Genomic DNA, 25871 nt, shown 5'->3' on the forward strand with positions numbered 1-25871 from the left:
GTGCTCATATTTTACTGGGATTTTAATTGACATTTCATTTCAATTTGTACTTCATTTGGGGAGAATTGTCATCTTAAAAATATCATGCCTTCTCGTCCATTGCATATCTCTCCATTTTTTTTAGGTCTCCCTTACTTTCCAGCAGCGTTTTAGCACTTTCAGCACATGCATATTGTACTTTGTCATATTTATCCCAAATTATTTCATAATTCTTGCTTATTTTTTTATTTCAATTTCTGATTATTGCTAGTATTAATAAAAAGTACAATTTATATTTTGTGTGTTGACATCATATCCTACATTCATTTATTCTAGTCCCTTTCTCTTTCAGCCTTTAATTTTGTTTGTTTGGTCCCTGTATTTTATGTTAGGGCTTTCCTCCAATCTTTGATGATTCTTGGTTGTCCTTTTGTATATATAATGTATAACATTAAGATTATTAAAAGTTTTGTGTGCACATGCAAGGTGACACCTTGTAAGCTTTACCACATGGTGAGAAGTTTGGAATGGGTTCCTCAAATTTCAGGACCTGTAGATCATATTTCTTCGAACAGTTGGTATTTTCAGAGAAAGGTCCATTATTATTTCTGCTAGAGGGAGTCAGGCTCTCTGTATTGTAAAACCTACTATTCTAAACAGCCTGTAGTTAGAATGTTGACTTTCACTTTGACTCAAGAGTTTAAAAGATTTGGGGCACCTGGGTGGCTCAGTCAGTTAAGTGTCCAATTTCAACTCAGGGCAATGATTTCATGGCTTGTGAGTTCAAGCCCCGCGTTGGGCTCTTTGCTGACAGCCCAGAGCCTGGAGCCTCTCCCACTCATGCTGTCTCTCTCTCTGTCTCAGACATAAATAAAAACATTAAAAAAATTTTTTTAAGAGTTTAAAAGATTATTGTTTTAACATTTCTAAATTTTTATGTTTTTATTATAATTTTGATGTATAATATATTGCCCAAGTATGCAACTTCATTTTTTCAAATTTTAGAGTTTATTGAGGATCCATTTTCATAAATATTCTGTAGATTTTAGGAAAGACAGTTTATTTGTAACATACTGACCTTTGAAATGTATATATGTATATCCATGATGAAGTGTATATTTGTATAAGCATGCATATGTGTTTGCACATACTATACATACACCTAAAGAACAGCAATGTTAAAACAGTTATATGTGTGTAAGTGTTATAAGATTGCTATTCTCTAGGTTTAGGTCTTTTTTCTGCACATTAAGATATACATTAAACTTACCCACTATAGTTTTTGTCGGTTTCATTTTGTAATTTCTAATGAATTTTTTAAATTACATTTTAAGAGTATTCATTTGTTTATATCATCATTATGGATATTTTCTGCTATCTAGGCACAGCCCTTTGTTCCATTCATGGTTCCTAACTTTAGTTTCTACTTGGGTTACTAATATTTGTACAGTTCTTCCTTCCTTTTTTGTTAATATATATCAGGCATAGCTTTTTCTGTCTTTTAACTTTTAACCTTGTAGTATTATGTTTTATTAGTATTTCATATAATCAAATTTTAGATTACCTTTTGATACTATCTGGAAGTCTCTAATATTCAGTAGGCTTTTTTTGTATTATTATCTAACTCAGGTTTGGAGCCTTTTGTCATCTCATTGTTTAGTTGTTTTCTGTACCCTTTTTAAGGAGTCCTAGTTACTTTCTTTGAATTATGTTATTAACTATATGGACACTTTGTTCAGAAGGCATTTATTCTGTTTTTTATACTACGTGTGATACTTTTAAGTTAAAAAAAATCACACATCTCGGGTTCTCTATCAGTATCATACATGAAATAGGATATATTGTTCCTCCCTTTACTAAATCAAAATGAAATAATACACAGTAATCCACCACATCCTTATCTCACTACCTGGTTACTTTAAGTGATTTCATTTTTTACATTATTTTGATCAGAAACCATTTTTGACTTTTATATTATTTCTTTTTTTTAAATTAATAGCCTTCCCCTCTTCTTTTCTTTTTCTTTCTTTCTTTTTTTTATAACAGTTTTAGGTTTATAGCACAATTGAGTGAAAAGTACCGAGAGTCTCATATAACCTTTTACCCTCCCTACCCCAGTTTTCTCTTTTTTAACATCTTGCCTTAGCATGGTACATTTTACATATTCAGCAGTCAATAGACATTTGGGTTGTTCCTACCTTTGGTTGTTATGTATAATGCTGCTGTAATCATTTATGTGCAAGTTTGTGTGTATAATAGGTTTTCAGTTCTCTTGTTATCTGGGAGTGGAGTTGCTGGGTCATATGGAAATTCTGTATTTAACACTTTGAGAAACTTACCAACTATTTTCCAAAGTGACCATACCATGTTAGTTTTTCACTGTGTTTGAAAGTTCTAATTTCTCTGCATCTACATCAATACTTGTTATTATCCATTGTTTTTATTTTAGCCATCCATTTGTTTAGTAGGTGTGAAGCTATAGTTAATTGTGATTTTTATTATTTCCCTAATTACTAATAAAGTTGAGCATCTTTTCATGTATTTATTGGCCATTTGTATATCTTCTTTATAGAAATATCTATTCAAATCCTTTGCCCATTTTTAACTTGGTTATTTGTCTTTTTCTGTTAAATTCTTTATATATTCTAGATACAAGTTCCTTCTCAGGTACAGGATTTGCAGATATTTTCACCAGTTTTGGGGGCTTTCTTACCACTTTTTTGATGGTGTTCATTGAAGCACAAAATTTTTTAATTTTGATAATGTCTAAATTATCTATATTTTTCTTTCGTTGTTTGTGGTTTTGATGGTATATCTAAGAAGCCATTTAATCCAAGGTCATAAGAATTTTTTTTTATGAGAATTTATTCTTAACATTTTCTCTTAAGAGTTTCACAGTTTTAGTTCTTGCATTTAGATCTACAGTTGATTTTGACCTAATGTTTATATATGGTGTAAAACACAGAGATTCAGCTTCCTTCTTTTGCATGTGGATATCCAGTTGTCCCAAGCACCACTTATTGAACACTTTTCTTTTTCCATAGAATGGTATTCTCACCCTTACTGAAAATCAATTGATTGTAAATGCAGGTGTTTATTTCTGGTCTTCCAAATCTATTCCACTGATCTATATTTCTGTCCTTATGCCAGTATCACATAATCTTGCTTACTTTAATTTTGTAGAAGCTGTTAAAATCAGGAAGTGTGAATCTTCCAGATTTGTTGTTTTTCAAGATTGCTTAGCCATAGTGGGTCCTTTGTATTTCCATATGAGTTTTCAAATCAGGTTATCACTTTCTACAAAAAAGGCAACTAGAATTTTGATAGGGATTGCATTGGATCTATAGATCCCTTTAGGGAGTATTGCCATATTAATAGTAATTCTTCTAATCCACAAACATAGGAGTCTTCCTATTTACTTAGGTCTTCTTTAATTTATTTTAACAATGTTTTGGGGTTTTGAGTATATAAGTCTTACAGTTCTTTTGTTAAACTTATTCTTAAATGTTTTATTCTTTTTGATACTATTGGAAATTGAACTTTTTTTCATTTCTTTTTCAAATTGTTCATTGCTTATATAAAGAAATACAGTTGATTTTTGTATATTAGTCTTTTATCCTGTAACCTTTCAGAACTTCTTTATTAGTTCTAATATTTTTTTCTGTGGATTCCTTAGGTTTTTCCATATACAGATCATATAATGTGCAAGTAGAGATATTTTTACTTCTTTCCAGTTTGAATGCCTAGAGATACATTTTTCCCCCGAATTGCCCTGGCTAGAACCTCTAGTATAATATTTAATAGAAATGTCAAGATCTGTTCAGATTTTCTATTAATTCTTGATACAAATTACTTTCAATAGTTTGTATCTTCCTAGGAATTTTTCCATTTCACTTATGTTACCAAATTTGTTGGTGTACTGTTGTTCATAGTATACACATATATTTTTCATTTCTGTAAGGGTGATAGCAGTGTGAACTGAGTCATTCCTGATTTTAGTAATTTGAGTGTTCTCCCTGTAGTCAATATGGTTCCATAGTCACTATGGCTACGTTTGTCAATTCTGTTGAACTATTCAAAGAACAAAGTTTTGATGTTTTGATTTTCTTAATTGTTTTTGTCTTTACTGTTTAGTTTATTTGCTTTAATTTTATTATATTCTTCCTTCTGCTTGCTTTGGGTTCAGTTTGCAATTCTTTTTCTACTTTCTTAAGGTGGAATGTTAGGTTATTGATTTGAATTTTTTAAACATAGCTTTTACAGCTGTGAATATTTTTATAAGCAACACTTTATCTGCATCTCAAGTTTTAGTAGTAAGTTACATTTTTGTTTTTATTTATCCCAAAATATTTTCCAACTCTTCTTGTGATTTCTTTTTGACCTTTTGGTTATTTAGGGTTTAATTTCATATTTTTGTGAATTTCCAAATTTTTTTCTTACTCATTTCTGATTTCATCACATTGTGGTCAGAGATTATACTTTGTATGATTTCAATCCTTGAAATTTAGATGTTTATTTAATAGCCTTGCTTATGGTCTGTCCTGGAGAATGTTCCATGTGCACTTGAGAAGAATATGTATACTGCTGCTGCTGTTGGATGGATTGTTCTCTAGATGTTTATTATGTCTAATTGATTATAGTATTGTCAAGTCTTCTATGTTTTTGTTGATCTTTTCCTAGTTTTACCTGCTATTGGATATATAGAGATAAGACTTAGATATAGATTGTCTATATCTGTGTGTATGTGTATATATAGATATCTAGATATATCCATGTAAAGAGATTTACTATAAAGAATCAGCCTATGTAGTTATGGAGTCTGGGAATTCCAAAATCTGTGGTATGGACTGGCAGGCCCAAGACCCAGGAGAAATGATGGGCAGATGAAGTTCAAAAGCAGTTTGCTGGAGAATTTTCTCTTGCTTAAGGATGCCAGTCTTTTTGTTCTATTCAGACCTTCAAATGATTGGATGAAGCCCATCCACAAGGTGGAGGGCAGTCTAGCCAAAGTTCACTGATGTATGGGGCACCTGGGTGGCTCAGTCGGTTAAGCACCTGACTTTGGCTCAGGTCATGATCTCATGGTTTGTGAGTTTGAGCCCTCTATTGGGCTCTGTGCTCATAGCTCAGATTCTGTGTTTCCCTCTCTCTTGCCCCTTCCCCTGTCACTCTCTGTCTCTCTGTCTCTCTCTCTCAAAAATAAATAAACAAAAAAAATTTTTTAAAAAGTTCACTGATTTAAATGTTCATCCAAAAACACTCCCCAAGTTGACATATAAATAACATATAAAAACTTAGCTTTAGTAAGTCCCCCTTCCTTCTGCCCTCCTTTGGGAAGTTATTGTCATATAAAATATATCTATATATACTGTAAGCCTATCCCATAGAGTTGATTCTCATTCTTGCCATAGTTATGTTGTGTAAAATTGTAGCAAACACTGAATTAGTGAATACTGAATTATTGCTCCTGGGAGAAATAGGCTTCTTTGAGAGTCAGTTTGTCAGTTAATCAATACATAACTTTGTTTTAGCTGTGTTTCTATTTAAAGTTGCCTTATATAATATATATTGTTCATTAATTAACATTGAACTCATGACCATCAACACTATAACTCATGCCTAAATGAAGCTTATCTAACACATGTATTTTGTCCATAAGGCTTGTCACAGCCTTTCACTTACTAAACAGTACTTCAATACTTCCTTTTGGGAGTCTTTTAAACAGCAAAATCACTAACAAAAAACATAGAGGTGCAAAAAACATGGCACTAAATAGACTGCAAGAATGATACTTATTTAGAGTATGAGAACTGAAACAAGAAGGCAGGGCATCACTTTGTTTGACCTCAGTTGGAAACATATGCCTTGGACCATGAGTTGTCGTATGTCTGCAAATGACTACAGAAGTACCACAAAGTATTAATTTTGGAGTTATAAGTAAATTCTAGGTATTAGGTGAATTTGCAAATGCAGAAACCATGAATAATGAGAAACAACTGTAATTATTGTTTGGAAGTCCTTTGAATCAAATAAGAGGTCAGAAATACAAAGAAAAAATATGTTTATACCGTCTCTTATATTTACCAATGTAATTATTTTCACTGGTGTTCTTTGTTTCTGTGGTTACAGCTTAGTGTCCTTTTACTTTATTTAGCCTTTAGCATTTCTTATAGTCTGGTCTGCTGGCTATAAATTCTCTCAGTGTTTTTTATCTGGGAATGCCTTAATTTCTCCATTTTTTTTTTTTTTTTAAGTTTATTCTGAGAGAGAGAAAGTGAGCAGGGGAGGGGGAGAGAGAGAGTGCCAAGCAGACTCTGTGCTGACTGATGCCAGGACTCAATCTCACAAGTTGTGAGATCATAGCCTGAGCTGAAACCAAGATTTGGGAGCTTAACTGACTGAGCCACTCAAACACCCCTTCTACTTCATTTTTGGAGGGTAGTTTTAATGCTTTCCTTCCTTCATGGTTTCTAATGCAAAGTCAGCTGTTTGGATTGTTGTATTTTCATTTTCGTTTGTTTCCATATATGTTTTAATTTCTTCTCTAATTGCCTGGTTGACCCACTCATTCGTTAGTAGGGTGTTCTTTAACCTCCATGCTTTTGGAGGTTTTCCAGACTTTTTCCTGTGGTTGATTTCAAGCTTCATAGCATTGTGGTCTGAAAGTATGCATGGTATAATTTCAATTCTTGTAAACTTATGAAGGGCTGTTTTGTGACCCAGTATATGATCTATCTTGGAGAATGTTCCATGTGCACTCGAGAAGAAAGTATATTCTGTTGCTTTGGGATGCAGAGTTCTAAATATATCTGTCAAGTCCATCTGATCCAATGTATCATTCAGGGCCCTTGTTTCTTTATTGACTGTGTGTCTAGATGATCTATCCATTTCTGTAAGTGGGGTGTTAAAGTCCCCTGCAATGACCACATTCTTATCAATAAGGTTGCTTATGTTTATGAGTAATTGTTTTATATATCTGGGGGCTCCGCTATTTGGCGCATAGACATTTATAATAGTTAGCTCTTCCTGGTGGATAGACCCTGTGATTATTATATAATGCCCTTCTTCATCTCTTGTTACAGCCTTTAATTTAAAGTCTAGTTTGTCTGATATAAGTATGGCTACTCCAGCTTTCTTTTGGCTTCCAGTAGCATGATAAATAGTTCTCCATCCCCTCACTCTCAATCTAAAGGTGTCCTCAGATCTAAAATGAGTCTCTTGTAGACAGCAAATAGATGGGTCTTGTTTTTTTATCCATTCTGAAACCCTATGTCTTTTAGCTGGCGCATTTAATCCATTTACATTCAGTGTTATTATAGAAAGATATGGGTTTAGAGTCATTGTGATGTCTGTATGTTTTATGCTTGTAGTGATGTCTCTGGTACTTTGTCTCACAGGATCCCCCTTAGGATCTCTTGTAGGGCTGGTTTCGTGGTGACAAATTCCTTCAGTTTTTGTTTGTTTGGGAAGACCTTTATCTCTCCTTCTATTCTAAATGACAGACTTGCTGGATAAAGGATTCTCGGCTGCATATTTTTTCTGTTTAGCACACTGTAGATATCGTGCCAAGCCTTTCTGGCCTGCCAAGTTTCAAAGGAGAGATCAGTCACGAGTCTTATAGGTCTCCCTTTATATGTGAGGGCACGTTTATCCCTTGCTGCTTTCAGAATTTTCTCTTTATCCTTGTATTTTGCCAGTTTCACTATGATATGTCGTGCAGAAGATCGATTCAAGTTACGTCTGAAGGGAGTTCTCTGTGCCTCTTGGATTTCAATGCCTTTTTCCTTCCCCAGTTCAGGGACGTTCTCAGCTATAATTTGTTCAAGTACCCCTTCAGCACCCTTCCCTCTCTCTTCCTCCTCTGGGATACCAATTATGCGTATATTATTTTTTTTTAGTGTATCACTTAGTTCTCTAATTTTCCCCTCGTACTCCTGGATTTTTTTATCTCTCTTTCTTTCAGCTTCCTCTTTCTCCATAACTTTATCTTCTAGTTCACCTATTCTCTCCTCTGCCTCTTCAAGCCGAGCCATCGTGGATTCCATTTTGTTTTGCAATTCGTTTAAAGAGTTTTTCAACTCCTCGTGACTGTTCCTTAGTCCCTCGATCTTTGTGGCAAGAGATTCTCTGCTGTCCTGTATACTGTTTTCAAGCCCAGCGATTAATTTTATGACTATTATTCTAAATTCACTTTCTGTTATATTATTTAAATCCTTTTTGATCAGTTCATTAGCTGTTGTTATTTCCTGGAGATTCTTCTGAGGGCAATTCTTCCGTTTGGTCATTTTGGAGAGTCCCTGGAGTGGTGGGGGCCTGCAGGGCCCTTCCCCTGTGCTGTGGTGTATAACTGGAGTTAGTGGGCGGGGCCGCAGTCCGACCCGATGTCTGCCCCCAGCCCACTGCTGGGGCCACAGTCAGACTGGTGTGTGCCTTCTCTTCCCCTCTCCTAGGGGCGGGATTCACTGTGGGGTGGCGTGTCCCGTCTGGGCTACTTGCACACTGCCAGGCTTGTGTTGCTGGGGATCTGGCGTATTAGCTGGGGTGGGTAGGCAAGGTGCACGGGGGCTGGAGGGGCAGGCTTAGCTCGCTTCTCCTTAGGTGATCCACTTCAGGAGGAGCCCTGTGGCATCGGGAGGGAGTCAGATCCGCTGCCGGAGGTTTGGCTCCGCAGAAGCACAGAGTTGGGTGTTTGCGCGGAGCGAGCAAGTTCCCTGGCAGGAACTGGTTCCCTTTGGGATTTTGGCTGGGGGATGGGCGGGGGAGATGGCGCTGGCGCCTTTGTTCCCCGCCAAGCTGAGCTCTGCCGTCCGGGGGCTCAGCAGCTCTCCCTCCCTTTGTCCTCCAGCCTTCCCGCTTTCCGAGCAGAGCTGTTAACTTCTGACCTCCCAGACGCTAAGTCGCGCTTGCTGTCGGAACACAGTCCGTCCGGCCCCTCCGCTTTTGCCAGCCAGACTCGGGGGCTCTGCTTGGCCGGCGAGCCGCCCCTCCGCCCCGGCTCCCTCCCGCCAGTCCGTGGAGCGCGCACCGCCTCGCCGCCCTTCCTACCCTCTTCCGTGGGCCTCTAGTCTGCGCTTGACTCCGGAGACTCCCTTCTGCTAATCCTCTGGCGGTTTTCTGGGTTCTTTAGGCAGGTGTAGGTGGAATCTAAGTGATCGGCAGGACGCGCTGTGAGCCCCGCGTCCTCCTACGCCGCCATCTTCCGGCCAATCCCTCAGCTGTTAATCTTATGGAGGATCCCTTATACTTCATGAAAGAAGTATTTTCTTTTATTGCTTTAAATGATTAACCTTTGGCTTTGGCTTTTGACAGTTTGTGATGGATGTAGGATCTGAGTCTACTTAGTATCTGTTTTATATATATATATATGTATACATGTGTATATATATATGTATATATGTACACATACATATATATACATATACATTATATATATATATATACACACACACATATATAGTGTGTGTATATATATACACACACACTATAAGCCTATCTAGATGTGGTAGATTAACGGTTTTCATCAGATTTGGTAAAGTGGTGGCTTTTATTTTTTCAGATATGCTTTATGCCCCTTTCCCTTTCTTCTCTTTGTCTCAGACTACCATTATGAGTATGTTGGTAATCTGTATAGCATCCAATACATCTTTGAGGCAATGTTCATTTCTTTGCATTCCTTTTTCTTTCCGTACCTCAGACTGGATAAACTCAGTTGACCTATCTTCATTGATTCTAATTTCTGCAGTTGAAATTGCTATTTACATTTAACCCCCATAGTGAATTTTTTGTTTGTTACTATGTTTTTCAACTCCCATATTTCTATTTGCTCCTTTTTTTAATATAATTCCTGTCTTTTTATTGATATTTTCTCTTTATTAAGGCATCATCCTCATAGTTTCCTATAATTCTTTTGGCATGATTTCCTTTAGCTTTTTAGTTTTGGTAAAATTTGCCATCTTCACCATTTTTAAGTGTACATTTCAGTAGTGTTAGGTATATTCACATTATTGTGCAACCAATATCTAGAGCTTTATCATCTTGAGAAACTGAAACTCTGTGCTTATTAAATAGCTATTCTGCATTTCTCCCTTAGCCGCTGGCAACTACCATTCTCCTCTCTGTTTCTGTAACTTTGTCTAATCTATATACCTTATAAGGAGAATCCTTTAGTATTTATCTTTTCATAATTGGTCTTTTGCATTGCATATGGTCTTCAGTGTTCATCCATGCTGTGGGGGCGCCTGGGTGGCTCAGTCGGTTAAGCGTCCGACTTCAACTCAGGTCATGATCTCATGGTTTGTGAGTTTGAGCCCTGCGTCGGGCTCTGTGCTGACAGCTCAGAGCCTGGAGCCTGCTTCAGATTCTGTGTCTTGCTCTCTCTCTGCCCGTCCCCTGCTCATGCTCTGTCTCTCTCTGTCTCAAAAATAAATAAAATATTAAAAAATTTTTAAAAAATATTCATCCATGCTGTTGCATTAGTTTTTGTTAACATATTTACAATAGCTGATTTATAATCTTTGCCTAAGAAGTCCAACATCTGGGCTTGTTGAGGGACAGTTTTATTCACTGTTCTTTTTTTCTTTTTCTTTTTTTAAGTCATACTTTAGTGTTTCTTTATGTGTCTCATAATTTCTTTGTTGAAATTGAACATATAAAGTGTTGCAATTATATTTAAATAATATAAGACCCTGCCCCCCTCCCACACACACATACCAAAGAATTGTTGTTACTGTTGCTATTTGTTTAGTGATTTTCCTGATCTCATTCTTTTAAAGTCTATTCTTTCTTGTATGTGGCCGCTGAAGTTGTGCAGTTTCTTTAGTGGTCAGCTAATGATTTTGGGCAGAGATATCCTTAAGTGCTTAAACCCAAAGGTCTTCCACTCTTTGTCAAAGGCTCTGTGTGTGTTTGTTGAGGCATGCCTTTAACTTTGGGCAGATACTTTATAACTCTGTCTTAGCTAGCACTTCCTGCTTGTACACAGCCTCAGTGTCTGCCATAGGTGAACTTTTAGAACCATTTCTCTTGTCATACTTACAGTCCTGTATATTTGCATGACCTTCAGGATTCCCTGGAAAACTTCAGAGCTTTTCAAAGGCCCCCATGGTATCTCATTCCCCAGTTTTTCCTTTTAAATTTTTGATCAGCCTCTTGTTAGCCCCAACTGGTATTGCTGCCTGAGGCAGCTGCAGTGTTGAACAATTGCTACTGGTTGTTTTTGACAGATGCCCGAGGGATAGGGCAGTTCACACATTGTGTTTTCTGAGTCAGATCAAATAAAGATAAATCCTGAGAATAGAGCTCTTCCAAGGAACTGCCCAACATGCCAAATATTGACAATTCTTTTGGGAAAGGGCTTTTGGGAAGTTCTAATCCTATTCTGCCCCCTACAGCGGTTGCTAGGTTACTGTATTTCACAGCTATTGTGGTTGTGAGGCTGTTGGTTTTCAAGGCTACCATTAATTTGGGAGAAGAGGATGAGAGTAAAAGCAAGTTAAAATACCACAGAGCTGGCCTTATTTGCTGAGATTCATCAGTTTTTCGTGAATAAACACTCCACAGATTGTTGCAAATTAATTTCTAGAGTTCAAAAACCTGTTTTGACAATTGTTACTACTGTTTTCATTGCTTTTAAGGAGGAGCAGATCTTCATAATTCCTTACACTGCCATTCTAGAAGTGCTTCTTCAGACATTTAGTTTTAACTCTGTGCTTAAATGATTTCATCACTTCTGATCCTTTTATTATGATTAATCTATTGTTTAGTTGGAATACTTTTTTCAAGGATTTGTTTGTAGGTAATGTTTTGAGGCCTTTTATATTTACTAATGTGTCTTTGTTGTCTGCACCAATAATCTCCATATGCTTTGTTCTCAAAATTTTGAAAATATATCCCACTATATACAAATATATGTGACAAGCAAATGTTTATGATAATAAAATACCATAGACTGGGTGGTTTTTAAAAAAACAGTAACAAAAACAAAAACCCACATATTTATTTTCTTAGCAGCTCTGGACGCTGGAAGTCCAGGATCAAAGTGTTGGCAGTTTTGATTTCTCCTCAGGTCTCTTTCTCTTTGGTTTACAGACTATTGCCGTCTCACTGTTCCTTACATGGTCTTTTCTCTGTGCCTCTGCTTCCCTGGTCTTTTTGTCTCTCTCTTTTCTTATAAAGGATTCCAGTCATAATGGATTAGGGCCCCACCCTTATGACCTCATTTAATCCTAATTACCTCCTTTAAGACCCTACTTCCAAATATAGTCACATTAAGGGACACAATTCAATGCATAACAAAGAATATACATATAATATAACATGTAAGTACCACTGTACTAATATTATGTACATACATATGTAACAGAATAAATTTTAAAAGATAATTACATTTTCATTGAAAACAACATATTCTAGTTATATAATTGTTTTTATTTCATGATGTGACTATCAAAGCTTATTCAGGAAATAAAAGTGTCTCTGTCATTTTCTTGTTCACATCTTTGCCTCTATTTAATGATACTTTGCAAAAATCTTTTAAAACTACTCCTTTTACTCCTCATTTTTAATCTGTAAAAACACTTAATCAGGCTTACATGGACTACAGTCCTCTGTAACTACAGTGCAAGCAGGTAGTGAGTGCAACACAACCAGCCCTTGCACACTGTGGAGTTTCCACTCTTCTGGAATATCCCAAAATGTGATATTTGTGCCAAGTGAGGGCATTACTTCCATTCTGTACATTAAGTATTTTAAAAAGTTATTTCCTGGGTAGCTCAGTCGGTTAAGCATACCATTATCTTTGGCCCATATCATTATTTTACGGTCCGTGAGTTTGGGTCCGTGAGTTCGAGCCCTGCATCAGGCTCTGTGCTGACAGCTCAGAGCCTGGAGCCTGCTTCGAGTTCTGTCTCTCTCTCTCTCAGCCCCAACTCTGCTTGTGCGCTCCCTTTCTCTCTCTCTCTCAGAAATAAACATTAAAAAAATAATTTCTTTCTGGTGTTTATGGATAAAGATGTATAGTGCATAAAGATTATATAGGCTAATATTTTCTACTTGCACTTTAGTAGGTCATTATAAACCATCCACTTTTGTGGACATTAGTCTAAACATAAAATGTCATCAATAGTTGGGTAGTGAGTTCATTCATGGGTGTTCATTTGCTATGCTTCATATCTTATATGTGTTACATATATTCTGTATTTTAAAGATTTTAAAAAGATTTTAAGCTAGTCATAATTTTGCTTGAAAATTCTGTAGGTGGTATTTCAATAATAATAGCCTGTCATTTATTATTGTACAAGAGGAGTCTATGGCTTTTTGATGTGTAGTGTTGCGTCTTCCAGAATATTTTCATGATTATTTCTTTAATTATTCTGTATTTTACATTTGTTGAGACCTTTTCTTTAGCTATGCCAATTAGCTATGAATTAGATGTCTTTATTTTTTACATACCTGTCCCCTATATAGTTTTAGTGCCTTTTTCTCCAATATTCTGGACATTTTTTTCAAGTTTGTCCTTACCACTTAATTTCTATAGTATTAATTACGTATAGCTTCCAGGGTTGATTTTAGCTATTTTATTTTACTTTATTTATTTTTACTTTTTGTTGTGGAAAATTTCAACCATAAGAAAATTAAAGTAATATAATGAATTATGTAAACTCATCATTCATCTTTAACAATTATCTCATGGCCAATCTTGTTTTATCTATTCCTACCCATTCTCCTCCACCGTTTCTATTTGTTTTAAATCAAATTTCAGATGTCATGTCTTTTCATAAGTATTTAGTCTTTATCTCTAAAACATACAGATTTTTTAAAAATATAATTATACTGAAGGTGACAGTTACCTTGTCATCTCTAATGAGTGGAGTGTATTCCTGGATTGCCTGCAAACATCTGTAGTTCTTCTCTTGCCAGAAATTATGGCTGAAGAACAATTCTTAGCATACACCCCTCCCCATAGTTTATTCCACCTCTGATTTCATGATCCTAAGAATAAGGTGTCATATCATGGCTATTTCCATTACCAGTCATACTGTGTAGGTAGGAATTGTAGTCCTAGGATGGATGTAGAAGAACCTTTTAAAGAGAGAAAAAACAGCTCTAGCTGTTCTTGAAAGCAGCTCCTGTGTGTGGATGAGTTGGTCCATGGAAGCCCTGGCTCTAAAGTTGAGGAAAACAAGAGATTTGATGCTAAAAAGTTCTTTTGTTTTGTTTTTTTTTTTTAATTTATTTATGTTTGAGAGAGAGAGAGACAGCATTGAGTGGGGGAGGGGCAGAGAGAGGGTGAGAGAGAATCCCAAGCAGGCTCCACACTGTCTTCACAGAGCCCGTTGCAGGGCCTGAACTCATGAAACTGTGAGATCATGACCTGAGCCAAAACCAAGAGTCAGACTCTGAACTGACTGAGCCACCTGGGCGCCCCTAGTGGCTAAAAAGTTCTGACTGTGATTTTTATCTCTCCATGGACTCACCAATTTACCTGAAGATTTCATCTAAATAGTGATTACTAGAAATTCTTTTTAGCTGGCTGTTCATCAGTATTTCTGACGCTATTTAAACTCGACATTCTTTTGTGTTTTCCTAAATAAAAGATGGAGGCAAGCAAATTGGGCATTACTGGTTTTCTCTTCTCATAACTATTGCTTTACTAATTTTCCTACTTTCTTTAAACCCCATTGTCTTTAAATTTTAAGTGAAAAAAATCACTCGGTCAGGTCCCACAGCCATTTCTAAAATTTATCCAGCATGTATGTATTAGATTTAATTAGAGGCATTAAAGAAGAGATTTTATTTATCTATATATAATGGATTTAACTAAGACTACCTTATTTTCCATACCTTGATTAACAGTTTTCAGATAATTGATAGTAAGATTACTCTGAACCAATTTTATACTGATCACAATTAGTATGATCTTGGAAAAAAGACCTTTTTTAAATAATGTTAAACATTATTAAATCTTGTGAAAACATGAAGAGTAGAACTTTCTGAAAATTGTATTCTAGGTAAACAGTGAGTTTCCAATAATGAGTGTTTACCAAATTCACGATTCTCTGTAAAGGGCTTTGAATTACGACTAACTTATAGATGTGTTTAAAAATAAGTAAAGCCTACAAAGGGAATCAGAACCAAGAAAAAGCAGCTTCTGTGGTAAAATTGTGATTGGTAAACATTTTAGTCCATTTACTTCCTTTTTGAATATGTTGTATGTCAACCCTGTTTATATTTATACTAGTCTAGTGTAAATGAAACTAATAACATACTAAAGGTTTACAACAGGTAGAAGGCACAGAGTCCTATGTAGACCTCTCCACAGTGAGTGCCTGTGACTGGGAGCATTTGAACAGTAACCTAAAGAAGATGTTCTCTCATACCCAGTAGTTCAATGTTTTAAGAATCTCATTGATAAATTACATAATTTTCCAATTAAAATATTCTAAGAGATACTGATATTTTGCTCATTTAAAACAAGTTTTGCTTTAAGGCATTTTTAAAAAGTGAATTTTTCCTTGTGCTGTATCAGAATATAGTAGCATGGTAATTTTTACTAGTTTTCTCTTCTTTAGAATTCTCCTTTCAGTTAGAGACTTTATAACCAGATTTTCTGATAATGTTTGAGAAGTATACTAATTATTTTACCTATTCCTGAGAATTTCAAAATACTCTACACATTTTCTTCATATGCCCAAAGCAGTTAAGAGGGGATGTGTTACCAAATGAAACTGGTTCTGTAGGATTGGTAACTTATTTATGGCCACAGAGTCACTCAGTAATAAGTAGATTTAAGAACAGAGCTTGAAAGGGTAATTTTTGCTTCCTTGTACATTTATATATATTCAAAAATTTTGACATTGAACACATTTCTTTTTTCTTTCTTTTTTTTTTTAAACTATTTAGAATGTGGGGAATGTAAGAATGGTGCTCAGGTTTTAGTGCTATACCCATGTTTTTCAAACTAACTATATTGAGCAGAAATATTGAACTTGCTAATACATCATATGTGTTTTAATTTATACAGCTTTCTGTTGGAACTTTGTATTTAAATGTTTATTGTTCTCTCACAGGTGTTGGATCCTGAACAAAACCATAACTTCACAGATCATTATCTAAATGTGGCCTTTGACCTTTCCCAAGTTCTTTTTATAGCTACTGCCAACACAACTGCTACTATTCCACCTGCCTTGTTGGACAGAATGGAGATCATTCAGGTCCCAGGTACTTGATTCATAAATAAAATCATTATTTGATATTTTTTGCCTTTCTGAACATAACCCTTGAAGTTGTGCTGTGGAGTTTTGAACAAAAAGTTGATTTGCCAGTGGATGATCTTCAGAGTTGTAAGTCTGATATAAACCAGCTTTTATACAGAGGCTCCTGGCTGGCTCAGCTTGTAGAGCACGTGACACATAATCTCAGGGTCGTGAGTTCAAGCCCCACATTGGGCGTGGAGCCTAGTTAAAAATAAGAAAATGAAAAAATAAAAATTAAACCAGCTTTTATGTAGATTCAAAGTCTGGAACAGCAAAACTTTGTTTTAATCATGACATAAGATTACATGTATGTTCTGTAAGATGTCAAGAATAAATTTTGTGTAACAGTTTTAGACTTAGCATTAAAGAACGTTTTCCAGTGTCTTGGAAAACAAGACATTCTTCTTTAAAAGTATTTCTAAACTCATACATAAAAATAATTTTAAATATGGTGGAGTAAAAAATTGTGTGCATATTTATAAGACTAAAATAAAAAAGTAATGAGATCCAGTTGCCTGGAAACTCCCAATTAAGGCAGAGAATCCATAAGATACATGATCTGAAGTGAAATCATCAGGACAGCTGCTGCACAGGTAGACACATACGATGCCATTCTTTTCCTGTAGGTTCAGTTATCCTATCTCTTACTTTTTTGGCATTTTTTACTACCTTTTTCTACTCAAAAACTGTCTTATCAGTTCTTTTTTATTTTGCTTATTAAATGGAAAGGGGGCAATTAGTTCAGGGAGAATTTTGTCTTACAGGATTTAAAGGCAAAGTCTATGCTCATAAGGCCTTTAAATAAATAAGAACATAAAGTCTTTTAACTATATCAATTATATGTATAATTCCAAATGTACAGAGAAAAAAATTTTAGGGAAATGTCTTACTTTTTGTTTTGTTGTTAATATTTATAGCCAGGGTTCTGAAAATAGCTCCTTTGCATCTCTTCCCTTGGAACCTATCACTTACTTAATTGAAGTCTTTGTTGTTGTTGCTGTGGTAAATTTTTCCATTTACGTATCAAATTATGCTAAAGAAAAGAGACGTATTATTTGCCTTTTAAATAATAAAAATTTGCATTTGAGTTAAGGAGATAATTACCTCATAAGATTTGACTGAGATTTTTCCTCTTCTTTGAGAGATGTATTATTTTTTTTTAATTTTATTTTTTATTTTTTAAAACTTACATCCAAATTAGTTAGCATATAGTGAAACAATAATTTCAGGAGTAGATTCCTTAGTGCCCCTTACCCACTTATCCCATCCCACCTCCCATAACCCCTCCCATAACCCTCAGTTTGTTCTCCGTATTTATGAGTCTCTTCTGTTTTGTGCCCCTCCCTGTTTTTATATTATTTTTGTTTCCCTTTCCTTATGTTCATCTGTTTTGTCTCTTAAAGTCCTCATATGAGTGAAGTCATATGATATTTGTCTTTCTCTGACTAATTCTGCTTAGCATAATACCCTCTAGTTCCATCCACGTAGTTGCAAATGGCAAGATTTCATTCCTTTTGATTGCCGAGTAATACTCCATTGTATATATATACCACATCTTCTTTATCCATTCATCCATCGATGGACATTTGGGCACTTTCCATACTTTGGCTATTGTTGATAGTGCTGCTATAAACATGGGGGTGCATGTGTCCCTTCGAAACAGCACACCTGTATCCTGTGGATAAATGCCTAGTAGTGCAACTGCTGAATCATAGGGTAGTTCTATTTTTAGTTTTTTGAGGAACCTCCATACAGTTTTCCAGAGTGGCCGCACCAGCTTGCATTCCCACAGAGAGGTATTATTAATCAAGAGACTTTCAAACCGTGCTCAGTAAATGTTTTTTTTTATTTGTTTGTGGACAGAGTTGGAAATATTAACAGTTATTAGCTGGAGATTAAATTTCTTTATTCTGATTATAATTTTAGTTGAAGTAACACTTAAATTCAGTCTGAATTGAAGATCCATTGAGTCTGCATTTGATTCATTAAAAAAAAATGTGGCACCGTGGAAGCTGTGTGAATAATTACATTTTGTAATCAAAGGTCACTTTTTTCCCAGGGTATACACAAGAAGAGAAGGTCGAGATTGCCCACAGGCACTTGATCCCAAAGCAGCTGGAACAGCATGGGCTGACTCCTCAGCAGATTCAGATCCCACAGGTTACTACTCTTGACATCATCACCAGGTTAGTCAGCCATCCTGAGGCCTCTGTAATGTTGGAGTCTCAAAAGAAGATTATTTTACTGGCAACTCATAGCATCCATTTCTCTCTCCCCATCAGATTCCCAGCAAGCATTACCACAACTTGATTTACATAGAGCTCTGTATTAGGCAGAAATTCATAGGGAAAGCATTTAGAGTATCTTCATAGCTGAGGACTTTAGTTGAGCCAGAATTTCAACTTTTTCACAATAGCAGTGTAAGGGATTAATTTGATAAATTAAGAACCAAAAACAAGGAAAATATTGAGACACCTTATATGCCCAGGACCTTAAAAGTTAAATTCTCTTAAGAGGTGGGATGCTACTTTTAGATACCTATTTTAAGTTATTCAGATTTTCTTTTCTTCTCTTTGAGAGATTTTAAACATCCTTAGAATTTTCATCTTGGGAATTAACACCAGAACAATAGAGAGGGTGCTTTCCCAAGTTAGCTACCAAGTGCTTAAGCCTGTAGCCAGCACTACGTAAATTATCTGAATAGAGTATTGCTTCATCTGATTTATAGATTGCATGTTTGAATGGAAAATATACCCTGTTGAGAATTTATATCTGCAACAGCCTCTTACAGTTTTCCTGGCTCAGTGTTACAGATCCATTGCATCATCTGGCAAATTGTGTTGAGCTGCCAAACACTCCTCACGCGGCCCTCTCGCAGTAACTGCTTTTTTTTAGGAGAAGCAAAGTTATCTCTCCATTTTAAACTTTGACTTAGAGTTTGGCCAGTCAGACTGGTTTTTTTTGATCTAAGCCAGCCTTCTTATGGAAGTCTGTTTGGAAGTCTGTTTAAATTTATACACAAAACAGTAAGACTAGATATGACCTGGGAGTTCCTTTTCATAACTTGTGATTCATGGTGTGGATAATGCCAGGGGAAATAAAATAGGTGATTTATATGCCGAAGTCTTCCAACAATATTATTCCAGATAACACCCCTGATGCCTTTGCGTAACTTTCAACAAGTCACTTAAACTTTTTCCTAGCTTCCCCATCTGTAAAATATGAGTGAAAGAAAAAAAAAAATCTGGATCAAAATAATAATGACTTTGAAGAGTAATCATTATTTGTATTTCCCAATTGTTGCTTCGAGAACTATTTCTTTTTTATAAACTTGTTTGCCCAAAACATCAAATATTAAAAGCTATGGACATTAGGAAATGTCTCTGAGCAGTTTTAATATATTTAAAAACAGCATAGGTATTTGCCACTCCAAGCAAGTTTTGGCTATTTTTTAGTGACCTACCAAGCTTAGGATATAGTTTTTCATCTTTTGATGTATTTTTCATCTTTGTGTGTGTCCTAGTCTGAGACCCATAATGTTCAGGAGGAGGGGAGGGGATCTCAGGTCTCATCTAGTCCTACCTCCCTCATGGTATAACTAGCCTACTTTAGCTCCTCCAGTGCTAGAGGGCTCACTGCTGTCTACTCTTTGGTAAGTAAATAAATGGTTATAAAATAATCTTTATGTTCTCCTCCCTATATTTTTCTAGTTCTGCCTTAAACAAGCACCTGGAATCTAAGGATAAATTCCTCCCTTGTACAGCCCCTCTGGCATTAAAAAAAAAAAAAAAAAAAAAAAAAGTCAAGTCCACTTCCCATAAATGTTCTCTTTTTCAAGTTAAACATTCCTATTCTCTTTACGCTTCCTCTTGACCCACTTTCAAGACTTTTCACCTTTCTGATTAGTCATCTTCTGGATGATGTCTGTGAAATCAATGTCCCTTTTAAAATTAAACACCCAGAGTGGAACTCAGTATTTCAGATGTAGCCCAAACAATTTGTGGTATAAGACTACTGGTTTTCTTATTTTGATTATATTATTTTATGACTGTATCTGAAGATACAGCTTTCTTAGGTTATTCTCTTGCATATTGCACTTACAGTTACCAAACATCTTCACTTGTTTTTCATACGAATTTCTGAGTTCAGTCTGTCTCATTCTGTATTCATAGGGTTGAATTTTTTAAAGCCCAAAGGGAGAGGAGTTTGTAGTTATGTATATTTTGTTGTCGGTCCCAGCTACCATTGCAGCAAATTGATTTTTTTTTATCTTGATTATCTTTAGTTTTATGTCTTCTGGAAATTGGCATAGGTAGCATCTTCATACTCATATCATAGATAAGAAACATCAGCTACTTCTCATTTGATAATGGTCATTCTTCCCTTTTTGGTTTAAAAATAGTAAATAGAGATGGTGTGTCTAGTTTCTTTCAATCAGTTGTTAATGTTATATTGTCTCCATTAGCTCCTAGCCCGTTATTATTCTGACCACCTTAAAAAAAAAAAAAAAGGCAGTATTTCATTTGTATTGCTATGGTTGTCATTATTTCTGGCAGTTTATTCTGAACTTCCTGGTACCAATTCTACGTGTTCGTGCCATTCCCCGGTAAGCTTCCACAATCCCTGTTCTTTCATCTTTTGTCCAGACCCTTTAATCTGAGCTCATCAGCTAGTTGTCTAGGAAGCTACATTGGGTTTTTGTTTTTGTTTTTGTTTTTACATGTTGGTTTGTTTAGTTTTAACATGCCTCTCTTTTTTCTTCCTTACTGAAATTATATGCAGTTGTATAATAATGGACTTTATGCTTACCTCTTCCTATCCCTTTGATTCAAATGAGTTTTATTTTAGAGTGTTTGGCCAAGAGTTTTTGTCTTTTCTCAGAACTTTTGAATTTAAAAAAATTTTTAGTGTTTATTTTATTTATTATTTTTTTAATTTTTTAAAAAAATTTTTTATGTTTATTTTTGAGAGAAAGAGACCAAGTGCAAGCAGGGGAAGGGCAGAGAGAGAGACGGAGACACAGAATCTGAAGCAAGCTCCAGGCTCTGTGCTCTCAGCACAGAGCCAGATGCAGGGCTTGAATGCACGAAACCGTGAGATCATGACCTGAGCCAAAGTCAGACACTTAACCGACTGAGCCACCCAGGTGCCCCTATTGTTTTTTATCTTTAATTTTTTTTTTTTAATATTTATTTATTTTTCAGAGACAGATAGAGTCAGAGTGCAAGTAGAGGAAGGACAGAGAGAGAAGGAGACACAGAATTCAAAGTAAGCTCCAGGCTCTGAGCAAGCTGTCAGCACAGAGCTCAACACAGGGCTCAAACCCACAAACCATGAGATCCTGACCTGAGCTGAAGTCGGACGCTCAACGACTGAGCCACCCAGGCACCCCAATGTTTATTTATTTTTGAGAGAGGGAGAGAGAGAAAGAGCAAGCGCGTGAGCAGTGGAAGGGCAGAGAGAGAGGGAGGAGACACAGAATCTGAAGCAGGCTCCAGGCGCTGAGCTGTCAGCGCAGAGCCCAACACTGAGCTCAAACATGAACCGTGAGATCATGACCTGAGCCAAAGTTGGATGCTCAACCAGCTGAGCCACCCAGGTGCCCCTAAACTTTTGAAATTTGCTTCCCTAAAGTTTAGAATATATGTGTGACTGCCTAATCAAATCCAGTTTTTCAGATAAATCTATATTCTCTACCTGATGCTATTCAAATCTATCCAGAGTTGGGAGGCCAAAAATGGTTGTGCCAAATAATGTTTTATGCAGTAGCTTATAGAATTTAAATCTAACATAAGTTTTTTAAGACGGCTCTGCTTAACCACATTTAGAATCTTCTTCGCAAATTCACGGTGCTTGTATCAGCATACTTTCTTTCTTTAGAAGTCTCTGAAAATACACTGAATAGAGGTGACTAGTTCAGTTACTAGTAAACTCTAGATTTCTGTTGGGGCACCTGGATGACTCAGTCGGTTAAGTGTCTGACTCTTGATTTCGGCTCAGGTCATGATCTCCCAGTTCATGAGATCGAGCCCCCCAATAGGGCTCTGCACTGACAGGGCAGAGCCTGCTTAGGATTCTCTCTCCCTTTCTCTCTGCCCTTCCACTACACGCGTGCTCTGTCTCTCTCTCTCTCTCTCTCTGTCTCTGTCTCTGTCTCTGTCTCTCCCTCTCTAAAAATAAATAAATAAACATTTAAAAAAAAACAGATTTTTATTTATGATTATTTTTTGCTTTAGTTGGAAAAAAGTTTTATTTTTCTGATTCTTCCAGCAATTTTTCAAGTATGATAAATTCATCTTAAATTTTCTTAAATTGACAAATTTTGGTTTAGAAAGCTCTTAACATATCATCAAGGAGTAAATGATGTCTTATCTGCTGCCAGATTTACTTTGGCAATATAAATTGAAGAACCAAGGATTCATTTTTAAGTATAGGATAATTATTCAAGATAAAATCCATATAAAGGGGAAAGTTATAGCTGAAAATACATCTGAATATTTAAGAAATAACAATAATGAGGAATTTTTAAATGTGAGGAAGTTTAGCACTTAAGAAAATGTGATGAACATTTGGGGCACCTGAGTGGCTCAGTGAAACATCTCCAACTCTTGAATTCAGCTCAGGTTATGATCCCAGGTTGTGGGATTGAGTCCTTTGTTGGACTCCATGCTGAGTGTGGAGCTTGCTGGGGGTTCTCTCTCTTCCTCCTTCATTCCCTCCCTCCCTCTGTCTATTCCCTCCCACCCCCCTCCCCTGCTCACCTACACGCTCTCTCTCTAAAATAAAACAAGTAGTTCTCTCTCTTTTTTTTTTTTTTTTTTTTTTTTTTTTTTGCTGAGTCTCTGGTTTGGGAATCAAAGTAATGCTGGCTTCATAGAATGAGTCTGGAAATTTTCCTTCCCTTTCTATTTTTTGGAAAAGCTTGAGAAGGATAGGTATTATCTCTGCTTTAAATGTCTGGTAGAGTTCCCCTGGGAAGCCATCTGGTCCTGGACTGTTCTTTGTTGGGAGATTTTTGGTAACTGATTTCAATTTCTTCACTGGTTATGGGTCTGTTCAAGTTTTCTATTTCTTCCTGTTTGAGTTTTGGAAATGTGTGGGTGCTTAGGAATTTGTCCATTTCTTCCAGGTTGTCCAGTTTGGTGGCATATAATTTTTCATAGTATTCCCTGATAATTGCTTGTATCTCTGAGGGATTGGTTGTAATAATTCCATTTTCATTCATGATTTTATCTATTTGAGTGTTCCCCTTTTCTTTTTGAGAAGCCTGGCCAGAGGTTTATCAATTTTGTTTATTTTTTCAAAAAACCAACTCTTGGTTTCGTTGATCTGCTCTACAGTTTTTTTAGATCCTATATTGTTTATTTCTGCTCTGATCTTTATTATTTCTGTTCTTCTGCTGGGTTTGGGGTGTCTTTGCTGTTTTGCTGTTAGATTTTGTATTTGGGATTTTTCTTGTTTCTTGAGATAGGCCTGGATTGCAATGTATTTTCCTCTCAGGACTGCCTTTGCTGCATTCCAAAGCATTTGGATTGCTGTATTTTCATTTTCATTTGTTTCCATATATTTCTTAATTTCTTCTCTAATTGCCTGGTTGACCCATTCATTCTTTAGTAGGTGTTCTTTAACCTCCATGCTTTTGAAGGTTTTCCAGACTTTTTCCTGTGGTTGATTTCAAGTTTCATAGCATTGTGGTCTGAAAGTGTGCATGGTATGATCTCAATTCTTGTATACTTATGAAGGGCTGTTTTGTGACCCAGTATGTGATCTATCTTGGAGAATGTTCCGTGTGCACTTGAGAAGAAAGTATATTCTGTTGCTGTGGGTTGCAGAGTTCTAAATATATCTGTCAAGTCCATCTAATACAATGTATCATTCAGGGCCCTTGTTTCTTTATTGATCCTGTGTCTAGATGATCTATCCATTGCTGTAAGTAGAGTATTAAAGTCCCCTGCAGTTACCACATTCTTATCAATAAGGTTGCTTATGTTTGTGATTGTTTTATATATTTGGGGGCTCCCGTATATGGCACATAGACATTTATAATTGTTAGCTCTTCCTGATGGATAGACCCTGTAATTATTATATAATGCCCTTCTTCATCTCTTGTTACAGCCTTTAATTTAAAGTCTGGTTTGTCTGATATAAGTATGGCTTTCTTTTGACTTCCATTAGCATGATAAATAGTCCTCCATCCCCTCACTTTCAATCTGAAGGTGTCCTCAGGTCTAAAATGAGTCTCTTGTCGACAGCAAATAGATGGGTCTTGTTGTTTTTTTTTTTATCCATTCTGATACCCTATGTCTTTTGGTTGGAGCAATTAGTCCATTTATATTCAGTGTTATTATTGAAAGATATGGGTTTAGAGTCATTGTGGTGTCTTTAGGTTTTATGCCTGTAGTGATGTCTCTAGTCCTTTGTGGTCCTTGCAACATTTCACTCGCAGAATCCCCCTTAGGATCTCTTGTAGGGCTGGTTTAGTGGTGATGAATTCCTTCAATTTTTGTTTGTTTGGGAAGACCTTTATCTCTCCTTCTATTCTGAATGACAGACTTGCTGGATAAGGATTCTCAGGTGCATATTTTTTCTGTTCGTCGCATTGAATATTTCCCGCCATTCCTTTCTGGCCTGCCAAGTTATAGATGCAAAAATTCTGAATAAGATATTAGCAAATCGAATTCAACAGCATATAAAAAGAATTATTCGCCATGATCAAGTGGGATTCATTCCTGGGCTGCAGGGCTGGTTCAACATTCGCAAATCAATCAATGTGATACATCACATTAATAAAAGAAAAGATAAGAACCATATGATCATATCAATCGATGCAGAAAAAGCATTTGACAAAATTCAGCATCCTTTCTTAATAAAAACCCTCGAGAAAGTTGGGATAGAAGGAACATACTTAAACATCATAAAAGCCATTTATGAAAAGCCCACAGCTAATATCATCCTCAGTGGGGAAAAACTGAGAGCTTTCCCGAGATCAGGAACACAACAGGGATGTCCACTCTTACCGCTGTTGTTTAACATAGTGTTGGAAGTGCTAGCATCAGCAATCAGACAACAAAAGGAAATCAAAGGCATCAAAATTGGCAAAGATGAAGTCGAGCTTTCACTTTTTGCAGATGACATGATATTATACATGGAAAATCTGATAGACTCCACCAAAAGTCTATTAGAACTGATATGTGAATTCAGCAAAGTCACAGGATACAAAATCAATGTACAGAAATCAGTTGCATTTTTATACACTAATAATGAAGCAAAAGAAAGAAATAAACTGATCCCATTCACAGTTGCACCAAGAAGCATAAAATACCTAGGAATAAAGCTAACCAAAGATGTAAAACATCTGTATGCTGAGAACTATAGAAAGCTTATGAAGGAAATTGAAGAAGATATAAAAAAATGGAAAAACATTCCATGTTCATGGATTGGAAGAATAAATATTGTTAAAATGTCAATACTACCCAAAGCTATCTACACATTCAATGCAATTCCAATCAAAATTGCACCAGCATTCTTCTCGAAGCTAGAACAAGCAATCCTAAAATTTGTAAGGAACCACAAAAGACCCCAAATAGCCAAAGTAATATTGAAGAAGACAACCAAAGCGGGAGGCATCACAATCCCAGA

At 36.0% G+C, this 25871-nt stretch overlaps 1 protein-coding gene across 2 annotated transcripts in view; it reads left to right on the forward strand.

The window, feature by feature from the left end:
* LONP2 (lon peptidase 2, peroxisomal) overlaps positions 1-25871 on the forward strand; it is a 105317-nt gene that overhangs the window by 41762 nt on the left and 37684 nt on the right. For both annotated transcript variants that reach the window (XM_042919283.1, XM_042919284.1), the window contains exons 9-10: positions 16047-16197; positions 18292-18418. In XM_042919283.1, the coding sequence (XP_042775217.1) occupies positions 16047-16197; positions 18292-18418 (278 nt within the window). The remainder of the gene's footprint in view (positions 1-16046; positions 16198-18291; positions 18419-25871) is intronic.

Source organism: Panthera leo, chromosome E2 (assembly GCF_018350215.1).
Source record: "Panthera leo isolate Ple1 chromosome E2, P.leo_Ple1_pat1.1, whole genome shotgun sequence".
NCBI lineage: Eukaryota > Metazoa > Chordata > Mammalia > Carnivora > Felidae > Panthera > Panthera leo.